This window comes from Macadamia integrifolia, chromosome 1 (assembly GCF_013358625.1).
Source record: "Macadamia integrifolia cultivar HAES 741 chromosome 1, SCU_Mint_v3, whole genome shotgun sequence".
Lineage (NCBI taxonomy): Eukaryota > Viridiplantae > Streptophyta > Magnoliopsida > Proteales > Proteaceae > Macadamia > Macadamia integrifolia.
The window spans coordinates 13,969,476-13,985,433 of NC_056557.1; the positions used below are offsets into that span (position 1 = coordinate 13,969,476).

Consider the following 15,958-nt stretch of genomic DNA (forward strand, 5'->3'; position numbering starts at 1 on the left):
AGATATGTCCACATAGCCTTTTCATCCAAGCTCTCTACAATCGAAACGCGATTTAGGCCAGGAACCAAATTCAGCAGACATGTCCCCATAACCTTTTCCTTTAAACCCTCTACAATTGACATATGGCATTTAGACTCTTTTGATATGATTTCTATTTGGATTTATTAACTATTTCTTAGAAACTATTTGTAAAACCACAAATAATATTAGTTTGGTTTATTTATAAAATAGATTACTTAATGCAAAAATAGGTTTCAATTTTCACCTTCAGCTTTGAGCTTTGAGCTTCGAGCGAGAAAGATGATGGGATTTGGTGTATTTAGATTGAAAAAGTATAAAACTGAAGTTACTTATTAACCATTGATTTTGAGTAGTTTAGCACACATGCTCATTTAAGGTAACAAAAATCAACATAAATGATTTGTTGACATAAATCACAAATAGCTCGAGTAATTTGTGATGTATTCTAATTTATTATAAATAAAAATTAATGCTATAAATCATACCAAACACTTGTAAAAATAGAAATAAGTCAAATAAAAATCAAACCAAAGAAAGCCTTAGGTAAGCAACCAAATTCAATAAGACATGTGCACACCATCACCTTAGTCATCTGTACAATTCCATGCCAATCAACAACCACCATAACCATATCCCAACTAAATAGGGTTGGTTATATGAATCTGACAAAAAACACACATATATATTTATATAAGAGAAGAAAAGCTGGTAAAAAAAAAAAAATGTGAAAAAATAAACACACAAGTCAGAGCAGCATTGCGGAAAAATCGCCCTAAAAGGGGTCGACTACACGAGTATTTGTCCTCCGAACAGCTCTATCCACGGTTATACTTGGGTTGAGCCCTTACATTTGCATATCTTCTCCATGCCAATATAGCTCACATTTCTTTATAATGCTTAGAAAAATGTTCAGCAACTGGGCATTTAAACTACAACACCCACACTGAGAAAAATGTTCAGCAACTGAGACCTTAAACACCCCCCACCAACACACACACACACACACACACACACACACACTAACTATAGTAGGCCATACAGTAGAAATGCACGATCAAACTTTCACCTGGCCTCCCTAGAAGATTCCTGCCTGTCCAACCATAAAAATGCCAAATCATCTTGTCCAATTGGCCAAAAAATAGAAGGTGCATGGGAAAGGTTCCTACAAGAAGCATGCAGAGAAAACCTTTTCTAATTTCTTATATTTCTATGTTGTTATTTAGATTGAGTTGCAGAGTTGACTTCCTCTGATCTCATACATGTGCTGCGATGGGCGAGATCATGATGGCTTTATCTTTCAAGTTTTAGAATTATTCAAAACAGTCTTGACATCAGTGAGATCATGGCTCAAACCTGAAGCTCACAGCACCAAACAAAAGACGGCCTTTATTAAAGATCAAATCGATAAATGTCACGTCCGCTCAGAGCAGTAAAATGTCTTGCTGCTCACTTCACCCCATACTTATATTTTCCCTTCGGTCTCTTACATATTCCAGATTTCTGTCAGATCAAAAGATAAATTGCTCAAGAGAATGCATAGTAAAAAAGGAAATGAAAATACCCGATACAAGCAAGGTGAACTGCTAAACTGATGGTTATCTCAAAAGATGAAAAGGAGTAAGAACAAAATAGGAGAAGGGGAGGGAGAAAACTCACTTGTAACAGTACTGTATGATCGCTTGTAAATTTATAGGGACCTTATACACCCCTAGGTAAAGGCTCAATAGGAAACAGAACAAATTGGCTGGAAAAAAGATTAACTTCAGCTTGTGAATGCTCTGAATATTCTACCACACTGTACTGTTGCTAGAAGTGAAGCAGAGCATATATTGGCAAACATAGACACTTGAGAAATCTTCCAAAAATCAGGCGTGGGCCTTTATATGCGAATGCTTGGGGGATGACCAATAAGTCTGCACTGTTCAGGAAGCAAAGAAGAGACAACCTGTCCATTGACTGACCGAAGTTCACCATCAATGCCACAACCATTGTGTGTGTTCTTACCAGGATTAATCTTCACTGCCTTTACCTGCATCCAAACAGAGATTTGAATCAGATGGCTTGAAATATTAATTCGATCATGCTAGATGAAGTGCTATCAACATCAACCCAAATCCAAGAATCCTATGACTGAAAATAACATGCCTATTGGTATAGAGAAGACACTATTTGATGCGTGCAAGTTGAGGTTACTATACTCCCAGAAAACCCGAAGAGAATAGAAACAGTCCCATGAATTTAAAGTATCTTATGTGAATCATGGGATTTACTGAATGAACTAGGGTATATCTAGTCTGCAACTCATAATCAGATTACTTGAGTTACAGACTACTACTGAGGCACTGCTCCCATCACTGGAAGTGGAAAAGACAAAAATGGTTGTATTTCATACCTTGACATACTCAACATAGGGCAATGAAAGATGTCGACCTAACTGCAACCGCAAGAAAAATCTCATTAGCCTCAGACGTCCACTCCCATGAACCAACAGTAAGTCCAAGGTTTTATCATCATGCTCTGCTTTTGGTGCGACCACTTGAACAGTCTGAACAGTCTTGCATGCATGGTTGCATACCAAAACACCAAGGAATTGGCCCTTTTTAAGAACCCATTTTTCTTCATATTTTGGGGTGATGTCCTCCTTGATTCCTCGTTCAACATCACTTGATGGCCCTGGAAGCTCAATGGAGTTCTCTACATCCCAGTTGGGTTCAGTATCCCACTTTGGTTCAGTATCCCAAATGGGTCCAGGATCAGACATTGTTGATGAAATATCCTCCTTGTCATTGGCTGATGGATTCCCCCAGGAACATCGAGTGGGATCATGTGTTCCAGTCAATCCTATCCATCCTTTATCTACCCTAGACTTTGACCTTGTTCTCGGCCAGTTAGGAGTTGCTGACAGAGGAAGTTGAGGGTGCAGAACTTCCGGTTCTGCAGTTGCATTACTTCTCCCAGAGGATAGTCGCTTTGATTTTGGATCAAGGCCACGGACATACTCAGATGGTTCAGTGCTGGCATGTGTGCTGCTAGTTGTGTCCAAGTCTCCAGACATTCGACTAGGGGTCATTAGTGAATCAATACTTGATAGACTGGATGCTCTGGGAATCCCTTCAGCATTTGATCTCCTCATAATATCTGGGTACAGATCAGAAACATCAACTGTATCATGATCAGCCGAAACTTTTCCATCTGGGTCGGATCCCTCTTTTGCTGCAGGAAGATATTCCACTTCAAAGCTGTACTTTGGTAAGCATAAGAACTTAAGGAAACCGGCCACAAAATAGCGAAGTGGACCAAATCGCTTCTGATATTTCTCAGAGAGTTCAAGCACTGCAACAAACGGAGGAAGAAGAAGAAAAAATGTAAATCCTCCAGTATGATGCCAAGACACTCACACGCCTAATAACTTTTTTGTTCATGCAATTTTGTCAGATTGCAGCAACTTCTCAGACTCAATTACAAGTCATAATTTGACAGGCCAAAATACCGTAGGATCTCTTGAGTCAAGAATCAGCTAATGGAAAAAAATATCAAAGAATAAGTCATGACAAGAATCAAAATATAACAAAGAAAAAAAAAGTAAAGTCCTGGAACTGCACGACTTTGTACCTTCAACTGTGGAATGGACAACTTATCAAAAAAATAAAAACTATGGAATGGGCACATGCACAAGCATTTTAGCTACAATTGTCCACCAAATAATCGAAACACAAACTTACTTCTGTTGCAAAGCCCTACATAAGAAAGGAATGGGAACAATACAAGTTGAGTCAAACACAACACATTAGCATTTGAAATGGACCTAAGCTTTACACGTTGAAGAAAGGAAAGCCATTCGGTTGATGCAATGGTTAATGTTGTAGAAGGTCAGTGTTCTCAGCAAATGATATAGATACTTCGAAGTGCACTTGGTTTCACGGCCAATGCTATGGTCAAAAGCAAGCTAAACTGAGACGAGCTTTGCCAGCTTGGCTGGGGCTCATTACCCAAGGACTCAGCCTAGGTTCACGACAAACCTAGTTGGCAAGAGTGGAGAGTGTTATCAAGGCGCAGTGAGGTGCGTGCATCAGGCACTTCAAGGCACATAGTTTGTGCCTCAAACATCCCAGGTGGGCTACTCAATGCCTTTGTGTCTCAGCTAAGTTGCAATTTGAATGGTGCACTAATGTGCACACCTGAATTTGGTGCAAATGTTGGCAATACTGGAGCTGCCTTGGGATGTTATCCTCGATTTTTTTCATCCTTTTGGTTCATTTGCTTGATATCTGATGTGCTGCACTGTTAAGAAAAATGTATGGGCACGGTTTGCTAGGTTTCTTTAACCTATCTCGTTGATGAAATTATGTCACTAGTCATTAGTTTCCAACGTGCATATTCTAACCATTATATTTTCAACAATTATCTTTCAATGGCTTTATTCCGACAACTATAGTTTACAGCTCTATTGTAACGGCCCTTTCATCTTCTCTATTTATATACCCTATATTTGTTTTTGGGTGAATAATACATCCAATACCAAAAGAAGAAAAGAGATGGAATATAATGCCCCGAGGGGAAAAAAAATAGGAAAATAGAACAAAAGTAGGCTACAGGCCCATCAAAGAGTAGGAGGCAAATGAGGGGAGGCGGAAGCCCTCAGGAGACCATAACTAGCCTCTTCCTAGGGGAATCATGAACTGAACAACGAGGGAGTGAGCAGAGCTTGGAACTAACATCAAAGTAGATGGAAGTCCATCTTCAAAGATTCCATTCCAACCAGATGTGGTTGATGGCGGCACAAATAAAGCTTACCACCAGTGCCACAGATGATCTAGCAAAGGTCATGTCAACCCAGATCAGTCCCTAAAGAGGGGTAAGATTCTTCTCCTACTAGGCCAACAATGTGTGAACATTCTTCCAAAAAGAGGAGGAGAAGGGGCAGCCAAAGAAAAAATGCTTGGTGTCTTTGATCCCGTTCCAACGAAGGCAACAAGATGGGGGAACACTGATATGGTGGAAGAGGAGGAAAGATTGAGTGGGGAGAGGAAGTTGGAAAGCGATCTCAAGAGAGTAAAGCTATGCCGAGGGATATGGCCTTTGAACTAGACTATCTTCCGCCAAGGTATAAGCAGGTTGTGGGGTCAAAGAAAGTTCCAAGCGGAGGAAGAATTGAAGATGTCGGAAGTCTCAGGAGACTAGATATGACCTTATCCACACCCCCGTATGGAGGAGGGAGGGGAGGGAGGGAGGACCAGATGATGGACACCAAGTCATCAAAGTCAACATTCAGCCAAGTTATAAAATCGTATTGAAGTACTTGGTTGTACCTTGTATCATCTTTGTCATATAGACTATCACCCAGGTCGTACATAAGCCGTTTGTCGTGAGAAAGTTGTGAAAGCGTTCATATTGACAGATAGCTATATTGACACGATACCCTTATTGACTCGTAAGATGGCTTCAATATTTAGATCCAGTATTAGGATATCTCCCGCTTCTTCTGAAGCAAGTAAAACCTCAGAATTTGTTCATAACTCTAAGAAAAGTATTGCGAAACTTCAGAGTTATGAACATACTATGGGGTTCTACTTGCTTCAAAAGAAGTGGAAGATAAACTCTAGTGTTCTAATTGCTGCAGAAGAAGTGGAAAATCTCTTAAACTAGATTTAAAATATTGAAGCCATTTTACGAGTCAATAAGGGTATCATGACAATATAGCTATCTATCAATACGAACGCCTTCAAGCCTTTTTCACGGAAAACAGCTTATGTAGACATAGGTGATAGTTTATATGACAAAGATGATATAAGGTACAACAAAGTACTTCAATACGACTTTGTAACCTAACTCTGATACCAAAAATGAAGCCACATCAAGTCAAAAAGAATCAACATTAAGTCATCAAAAATCAACATTTAAAGATGTTTTTGTTCTTTAAGAAGTTTTAAGAGAAATGATTTTATTTTTATATGAGACTTTTGTATTAGGTAAATCACAGACCTAGCTTTCCAACAAGTCTAAGATTACTTAAATTTGAGTTGTAATAACAAAGTTATGTTCCGGTCGAACTTACTTTAAAGTACCCCAATGATGTTAAGATCACCTGAATGAAAATAATTTTATGGACATCAAAACAAAATCTATTACCATGATAAGATTTACGAAATTTTCAGAATTGAAAAAAACCCCAGCATTTGAAAGTTGAATCTCCCTTACAACCATAAATCCAGTTTTTGTTCTTGAACTGGAGGGTTGATCTTTTATTCTTTTGGAATTTAATTTTTTAAACTATTTTTAATAGATTCAAATATGAGGTATTTGCTTATATATGTATAATATCTTAAGTAAATGAAGTAATAAAAACATTTAAATACTAATCTTGAGCACCAAGTCAGAGGTGTAGCATGAATTGAAGAAGTTTGATCATGATACTTGGAGAATGAAGATGGCCACATCAAACTCAAGGACAAGTTCATTCAAAGTAGGGGAGAATGATGAAGCTATAATTTCACTAGTCATTAAATTTCCAAATGCCATATTCTATTGTGTGTTTCTATTGACTTGTAGAAGAGAAAAGAGAGGATGAATTTGAGTACAATGTAACCTCTTGTGGTCAATGAGTCCGTCTCTTGGGTTGAGTGAGTCTCCATTTGAGCTTGAAGTCCTCTTGTGGTTGAGTGAGTGCCTAAGTCACCCCAGAGTTCAGTAGTCATCTTTGACCCTTAGTTAAGTGGCCCTCTCTGGCCCTCATTATCTTGTACTAGGTTTCTTATTTTGGCAATCAAAAACACTTTTTTTATCTGCATCACTCATACTCTTAAATTCCAAAATATGGACTAACGATCATGCTCTAGTACTTAATACCATTAATTAGATTTTAACTTTTAATTCTGCCATGGGTATGCTGCTATGGAATTTTTCCTTTGTATATAATTCAACATCCAGCTCTCCATGATTGTCTAATGTGCTTGTCTAAATGTTGTTACTTGTTAGTTTCACACTTCTACTTGGATGCTTACTTGTGGTAGAACTCAAATAATAATTAGCATATGTAGGACCTGGACTCAAGATATTTCAGTAATTCAAAATCCAGCCGCCTTGTGTTTAACTCATGCAAATTTTCTGGCTGCCCCACATTAAAAACACCAGCTTGACATGTCAAAAGTACATTGTACATGTTTGTGTTCCGTTCCTGTTCAAACTGGTATGGTTCTAGAGTCCATGAAGTTGCTGGCTCAGCCATGTTCAGCTATCAAAAAAACTACATAATGTGCATTAAGAATAAGGAGTATCAAAAAAAGATACATCTGACTTCCCACTTGTCCACTTACTCATTAAAAAAAAAAAAAATGTACTAATGTACTAAACATACTAAATTAATTGCTTCAGCTTAATCACATCAGATTAAGTATCATCCATAAGGGTTGGGGGATTTATTCCACCAAAATAAAAAGGGGGGGGGGGTTGGAGGATTTAGAGATCCATCAAATTGAACTCCATGATAAAAATAAATAAAAAATCATTGTTCTTCATCCCTAGGTGTGTGTGTGTGTGTTTATCTCATACACACTCAAATGCTTAACAGTAGAATTATGTCGAACCATAGTTGTCAAGGCGTCGCCTTGGCGTCCAGGCAGTTTGCCTGGGGCCTAGGCGACAATCGCCTTATTGCACTGCATGCCGCCTTGTGTTTTGGCACTTATTTATGCCAAATATCATTTAAGTAAATGCTTTTTATATTTGTTATTTCATTTACTTAAGATATTATTCATAAATAAGCAAATGCCCCCTATTTGAATCCAATAAAAATAGTTTAAAAATCAAATTCCAAAAGGATAAAAACTCAACCATCCAGTCCAAGAAGAAAAACTGGATTTTGGCTATAGGGGCGATTTTCAACTTTTAAATACTGGAGTTTTTCTCAATTATGAAAATTTTATAAATTCTATCATGTTAAAACATTGCTAAAAACCAAAAGTCCGATAAAATAATTTTTTGTTTTGATATCCATAAAATTATTTTCATTCAGGCGATTTTAGCAGCATTCGCGCACTTAAAAATAAGTTTGACCAGAACATAACTTTGTCATTACAACTCAGATTTAAGTAATCTTAGACTTGTTGGAAAACTGGTTTTATATTATAACTGATACAACAAGTCTCATGTAAAAATAATATCATTTGACCAGTCAAACTTATTATAGAACCAGAGCATTTCTCTAAATTTTGATTTTTTATGATAATATACAAGGTATATATAGCTTACTCAATAATGTTAGAAAATAGGAAAAATAAAAAATAACAATTGGTCGCCTTGTTCGCCTCAAGGCGTGCGCCTTCTCGCCTAAGCGCTTAGACAACCCTCCACCGCCTTGATTCGCCTTTGTACCGTGACAACTATATGTAGAACCTAATCACCTAGTTGAACTATCAGGCGCATCTAATCCATTAGTGACTGCTCTGCTTGAGGACTATGAACTCAAGCTTCAGCAGAAATTTTTAATAATTATGAAAAGGGCTACAAAGGAAAATTCATTCCCCTTGGGAAGTCGGATGATGATATTATGGATATAACGGCCACAAAATCTAAAGAAACTTTTAATGACCATGTTGAGAATGAAATCCAGTTGACGGAATCGACTCTACAACTTCAGTTGCTTGCCGATTTGTATGGTGTTGCTAGCACTTCAATGAGAATGGTCACTAGGTCTATGGCTGCAGGTTCATTCATTAATTTGTTTATCTATGAATTATATAATTTGGAACATTTGTGGAGTAGGAAATTCTAAGTCCGTTCGAAGACTCATGAACAGGATAAAAAAGTATAAGTTATCCATGGTTATTCTGTTGGAACCTACGTTTAACTAGGAGGAAGTTGCCAATATTGCTCAAAAAATTAACATGCCTGAATTTCTTTGCTCTACTTAAAATTAAAAAAAATAAAAATTAGATTTTTTGGTCGACTATAGTTGAGGGCTCAATCATCCATACAACTAGTCAAATGGTTCACACACTAGTGAGACCAAGAGAATAAAAAAACATTTTAGATGAGGGAGTTAAAGTATGATTGTGAATTTCTCACAGTTAGCTTCAATGCGTTGGTTAGTGGGTGGAGATTTTAATGTTTTTTTGTCTAATGATGAAACGGCTAGGTGTCATACCCATAGTTGTCACAGCGTCAAACCGATCCAAGGCGGTGGAGGGGTGGCTAATCAATTTGGCGATGAATCGCCCGTTATGGCGTTGCCATGGCGGTCAAATCGCCCATGTGTCATTTTTTATTTTTCCCATTTTCTAAAGTTATTTAGTATGCTATTTTTTTATTTCCCTTATTTTCTAAAGTTATTTAACATGCTACAAGCCTACAATATATACCCTATAACATATAAAACCAACATTAAGCAACATCAAATCATCAAAAATCAACATAGCCCTATCAAAATCACCCTGCATTTTACAAAAAATCGACCGCCTAGTGAATCAGGCGTCCATGGTAGCGCCATGGCGACGCCTATTAGCCAATAGCGAGCGCCATTTGTGAGTCACGTAAATCGTAGCACTGCCATGAACTTCTTTTTCCGCTAGGACACCAAATCGCCGCCTAGGTGACGCCATGACAACTATGGTCATATCGAAAATCAGCAATCTATGAATGATTTCCAAGATGTTCATGTTACAGGCTTAATTGATCTTGGATACGTAGGTAGCAGGTTTATATGGTGTAATAATGAGCCTCCATATACTTGTTGGGGAAGATTATATAGATTGTTGGGGAATCAGCAACGGGTGAATTTTTCCCACTAAATCTACAATTACTCATTTGAATAGGATTTGCTCCGATCATCCTCCTCTTTGATTATCATTTTCTGTTGACCATATAGGGAGTCCCAAACCCTTTTAACTTTCATGAAATGTGGGTCAGAGACAGCAATTTCTTGGATGTTGTGAGGGCTGAGTGGGATCGGCAGGTTGCAGCTTCAGGTTTATATAAGATGAATAGGTGGCTTTAAATTTGGAATAATCTTAAGGGCCATCTTAAAATTTGGAATTAGGAGATTTATGGGGATGTGCATCAAAGTGTGAAGGTGACGGAGGATAATGTTAAGGTATTAGAATCTAATTTTGATATGGATGGTTGATGTCAAACTAAATTATCAAGGGATAATCAGTCCCAGTAGGACCCATCATAAACTCCAACACAGAAGTCAAGTTCAGATCCAACAGAAAACTCAGATCTGGAAAATAGGGCTGAAATAGAGATTACTGACAAATCATAATCTTTCTTGCTCACTAAGAAAGAAAGAAATAAAATAGAAACCAACACTTTAGGAAACTAATCCTACCTAAACAAAACTACTTGGTACCTAAGAAAACAAATATATAGAAACTAAAATCTAATATCCTAACTACTAGTGGCAGCATCTCTACCAGGCCAGCTGTCAATATAGGACCCCAAGGTACTCAGATGAACAGTAACAGCAATCTGGCTGACTTGTTGGCCCATGTTGGGGCTGGCTTGCTGATGGTTCGAGTGGCCAGAATTGGAACTGGCTGGCCTGGTTCGATCGGACCAACGATCCCTTTCTTTTATAAGCCTGATCTACATCAATGGTTCCAGTACTAATAAGGTTTCTTCGCAAAAGGCTCAGGATCGGTTACATCAGGTTTTGATCCAGGTGAAAAATAGTTTTTGGCATCAAGAATTATATGGTTGTAGGAGGGTGATAAAAGACAATATGCTGATATTATTCTCATATTAATAGAATTATGTCCACTAAGGGGGTTTGGTTATTTGAGCCGAATCAAATTAAATCGGAGATTGTTGCTCATTCTCCTCTATTCTCTCTTCTGAAGAGAGGATGGCGAATATGGATACTATTGATCAAATCCCTTCTGATAACGGAGGGGGATAAGTCTATTCCTAATGGGATTCCATCGATGGAAGAACTTCATCAGGTTACTTTCTCAATGTCTAAGGACAATGCGCCAGCTCCGAATGGCTTTTCCGGTGTTCTTTTTTCTATCATGCATGGGAAATTACTAAGGAAGATCTTTATGAAGGGGTACATAACTTTGCTAATGGGGGATAAGCTTCCTCAAGGTTATACAACTACTTTTATAACCTTGATTCCCAAAACCGACTCCCCCACTTCATTTGGTGAATTTAGACCCTATTAGTTTATGTAAATTTCTTTACAAAAGCCTCTCAAAACTTTTAACTTGAAAGCTTGGTAAATTATTGCCTAAATTTTAACTTGAAAGCTTGATAAATTATTGTCTAAACTAATTTCTGAGGAACAGGGGGCTTTTGTTAAGGGGAGAAGCATTCTGGATAATGCAGCACTGGTGAATGAACTTGCTCAAGACATCGATAAAATGTAAGAGGAGGAAATATTATTTCAAGTTAAACATGGCAAAGGCTTATGGCAGGTTGTAGTGGTCATTTTTATTCTCTTGAGATTGAAAAAAATTGGCTTTAGTGGTCGATGTAACCTGGTGAAGGAAACGGTTTGCAATTGTTGGTTTTCCTGTAATGCCCCAAATTTTAGAACCTTAGAATATATATATATATATATATATATACTTTTTATGTTTGCTTAAATATTTAAAGTTAGGGTATATTTAATGACTTAATGAGTTAGCCTAGCGGTTAGTACGTTGACTAATTAGAGGTCTTAGGTTCAAATCTTGCTAGTATAGTAAATAAGGGAGTTTTATTTCATTGAAATTCTTTTCTTTTACTTCTAAGATTCTTTTACTTTATTTTTAAGATTCTCTCTTATTTATTTATTTAAAACATCCTTTGTGGACCCCACCTCATTTACACAAAACATTAAGTTAGAAGAGTGAGAGAGAGAAGGGAGAAAGGAAAGAAAACAGAATTGTGAAAAAGAAAAGAAAGAAAGAAAGAAAGAAAGAAAAGAAGAAAGGAAGAAGGGGATAACAGAATCGTGGGAAAGAAAGAAAGAAAGAAAGAGAGAACAGAATTGTGGGAGAGAAAGAAAGGGAGAGGAAGAGGGATTTTGGAGTCTACTCTTCTATTTTTCAGCTTTCTTTAGGTAATGATGTTCTCTTTTCTACAGGTTTTTCTTTTGGGACCCAATTGAGGTCTTATTTATCTTAGTTAAGTTTTGGTTATGCTTTTTTCTTTTGGACCCTAATTATTCTTAGGGTTTACGATTTGTTGTACGGTTAGGGTTCTTGGGACCCATTAGGGTTTTTTTTTTGGGACTCGATATGGGATCCAATAAGAGACCCAAACCGCGACCCAAATCTGAAATTATTTATAAAGGTCTGAGATTTAATTCATTGGGAACATATATATATATATATATATTTGGGACCCAATATGAGACCAAACCATGATCCAATATAGGACCCAAACCGTGACCCAAATTTGATATTCTTTACAAAGTCTGAGATTTAATTCATAGGGACCATATGTATTTTTTTTTGGGGGGACCCAAATTAAATTAACAATTATTAGGACCTTATGCTTGTTAGATATGGCAAAGATTTTTTAGGATTCTCTGGGCTGCCTAAGAGGGGTAATTGGGAGACCTAAACTTGTATTTCCCTAATTGTTTACAATCCGACTGTTAACTTTTGGGCATACTTTGGGGGTTAGTAGAGCCTTCCTAAGGGAGGGTTTAATCCAAAATTGGAGACCATATGTTCAACGGATTGAGAGAAATTTTAGAATTAGTTAAATTTGAAAGTCACTCTGAGATTGTAGTTTTTCTAATTACTCATTGACCACTCAGATGGTCATTCTCATCTTCGGAATGGTAATAATACGTGTTGAGGGGAATTATTTCCTAGAGTTTGACCTAGGTCAGGGAGGGTTGACTTTTGAGGAAAAAGTGAAGTATTTGAATTAGTTTTGAACTGGGAGATTAATGGGAGATGTAATTAATTGCAGGTAGTGCTTGACGTGAGCATTCAGAGCTTGGAGGGTAAAAGTATGAGACTTGCAGGCTGAAGTAAGTGGATTATAGTGGGGTTACACCACAGATGTGTGGTCTGATTGTATGATGAGATGTTTTGTATGCTTGTATGTTATACTTATTCTGAATTGTGTTTGTGTGATATGAATTCATGGGAGTGATTGATAAGTGATGAAGGTGATTATTACTGTAATGTATATTGATGTGATTTTTATGTGAAGATTTTACCTATGTGTCTTTAAAGAAAGTGATTTTGTGAGTCTGTGAAAAGAGTGTGTGAAGGTAAATAGACTACTCCGTACCAGACTAGAGAGGGGTGTCCCGTTGAGCCGTGAGACGTATACCCACTGTGCACAGTGGTCTATATTTAGTCACAGAATGATGACAACAATGTGATTGCAGGGGCCGTGTTTCCCTCTCGTATTATGGGCAGTGGTAGCTTATTTCCCTCAGTGCTGGCTAAAGTGTGATAAAAATGAATATATTCTTTTTATATGATCGCATTTTAATTAAAAGTGTGGTTTTGAGAAATTAAAACTATTTGTTTTAGCCGTTGTTTTTGTCTTATGGTTTGCCCTGTGATGTGCTTTACTATTTTCCCTTACTAGGCTATTGAGCTTAACCTATTATTTGAACATCACAGATGATTGAGAGGAAGGTACGCCTGGAGCAGGCATTCAAGGGTGACCTGAAGCTATTATCAGTTCATTTTATTTTATTAGATGTTTGTAGTAGGACGTGGATTTAAGTAAACTCTGACAGAGCGTTTTTATTTAAATTTGAGAATGTACCTTAGATTGCCACCAGTAGGTAAGGTTTTGGATATTTTATCTATTAGTAGCTGTTTTATTTTGTTAACATTTGAATATTATGAGTTCATATATGCCTATTTGTTTGATGAATGTTTTGGATTGTTTGATCATTGCCCGCAAGGGCTGTACCCTTACTTGTATCTGGGTCTGGGTCTGGGTCTGGGTCATGACATTTCCATTCTATTGAATGGCTGCCCTGTGGGTTATTTCAAGTGAACTAGGGGTGTCAGACAAGGAGACCCTTTATCCCCAAGATATTTAATCTAGTAGAAGAAGTTTTTAGTAGAGGTCTAAGAGTTATTTTTCTTCAAGGACTGGCTAACCACTTCGATATTCCAAGGGGTTGTCTGAATATTTCCCATACTTAGTATACTGATGATAACATTATTTTTGCTAAACCTCTAAAGTCTTCTATTATGCAGATAATGGGTTTCATACCTAGATATGAAGCTTCTTCAGGGTTGGGATAAGGCTAAGTTGTGTTGTTGTTGTTGTTGTTGTTGTTGTATATGAAGCTTCTTCAGGCCAGTCAGTTAACAATTTAAAGAGTTGCTTTTTTACGTCCTCAAAAACTGGAAAACAGAGAATCAAGGTGGTGGAAGAGGCTACAGGCCATAAAAGAGGCTCTTTCCCTTTCACCTATTTGGGGCTTCCTACAATCAAAGGGAGAGCCAGCATTTGTCATCTTAATGGGGTCCTCGAAAAGGTTTCAAATAAGCTTGTATGGTGGGATGGAAAGTTGCTTTCAAAAGGGGGTAAGATTATACTAATGAAGGTTTTTTTTTTTTTGGATATACTTACTAAGCATTATCTTTGCAGTATTCCCATCTATTAACTTTCTGCCTATTCACTTCCTATTGGTATTTGGAAGAGTTTAAAAAGCTTAATATCTAATTTCTTATTGGGTGAATCAGACTTTGGAAGAAAACATCACTGGGTCTGTTTCAATTCTCTGTCTCCCTGTGAGTGAAGGTGGACCAGGATTGAATATTTCAGAGAGATGGACACTTGCTCTTGGTTAAAGTCCTTTTGGTGGATTTGCACTAATAAATCTCTTTGGGCTACTTTTTTCAAATCAAAGTTTTTGAGATGTGATCATTTATCTATAGCTTTTTGTCCACTTAATGGTGCAAAAACTTGGGACAACCTTTTTGTCCTTAGAGATACTATCTTTAGAAATTCCAAGTGGTTGGTGGGTGAAGAGAATTTAGGTTTCTGGCTGGACAAGTGGACGGATTGTGGTCCTTTGATTGGTTGGATAAACAGCGTCGATGGTGTTGATGTATCCATGCAGGTAAAGGATGTTGTCGATACTGATGGTTCTTGGAACACTTCTCTATTACAGTAGAAAAATGTTCCAAATGATTTGCAAAATTACTTGTTTGGATGCCTTCTTTTTATGGTGAGTTCTCTACAAAGTCTACTTGGGAAGTTATTAGATTGATATCGGAGATTGGTTGGAATAAATGGGTCCATGCCTCTTCGGTTCCAATCAAGATATTTCTCGTTAATAGGAAGCTGTTAAAAGGTAAAACTCAGGTCAATAGATTCATTCAAAACTTGAGGGTGAAAATTGCGTCCAAGTGCAACTGTCGTGCTAACCATCACATTGAGGACATTCATCATCACTTTATGAAAGGTGTTCTTGCTACAAAGGTTTGGCATTTCTTCGTCCAATTATTTGGCATCCAATGTGAAATTTTCAAACCCTTTCTGAAGAGTTTACTTCCTATAATATTTGTTGGATAGAAAAAGGAAACCACTGTGAAAGGCAATCTTGGCGAGGTGGTCGCTGACTCGCGGGAGCTGCCTTAGGGACCGAAAGGGTAATGTCCTCTTTGTCTTTGCTCACTTTTCTGGAGTATGCTCCAACTATGCGGTAGAGATAAGGAAGCTATTGAATGGTGTATGTTACTGTATTTCTTTGGGTATCACAGGGTTTGTTGTTATTACAAATCAAAAGTTATTGTGCGATCTAATTCTGAGAGTAAAAATGTTCATTGGAATTCATGATATTGGTGGAACTCTCTCTCTCTTGCAATTGGTGTCAGTTTCCATTTGGCACTCAATGAGGGAAGCTAATAGGGTAGCCAATGCATGTGCTAATTCTGTTGTTGGTGGTTGCTCAAATTCCTTTTATTAGATCAAAATAGTTTGGTTATGCAACTGGTTTATAAATTCCATAGTTCTTTTGGGT

At 37.4% G+C, this 15,958-nt stretch overlaps 1 protein-coding gene across 3 annotated transcripts in view; it reads right to left on the reverse strand.

Moving 5' to 3' along the window:
* Positions 1-560: 560 nt before the first annotated feature.
* Positions 561-15,958, reverse strand: part of LOC122080361 (sphingoid long-chain bases kinase 1-like) — a 52,419-nt gene continuing 37,021 nt past the window's right edge. For all 3 annotated transcript variants that reach the window (XM_042647335.1, XM_042647327.1, XM_042647320.1), the window contains 3 exons: positions 2,414-3,354; positions 1,678-2,050; positions 561-1,521 (listed from right to left, as the gene is read on the reverse strand). In XM_042647335.1, coding sequence (XP_042503269.1) covers positions 1,901-2,050; positions 2,414-3,354 — 1,091 coding nt within the window. In that variant the 3' untranslated portion in view covers positions 561-1,521; positions 1,678-1,900. The remainder of the gene's footprint in view (positions 1,522-1,677; positions 2,051-2,413; positions 3,355-15,958) is intronic.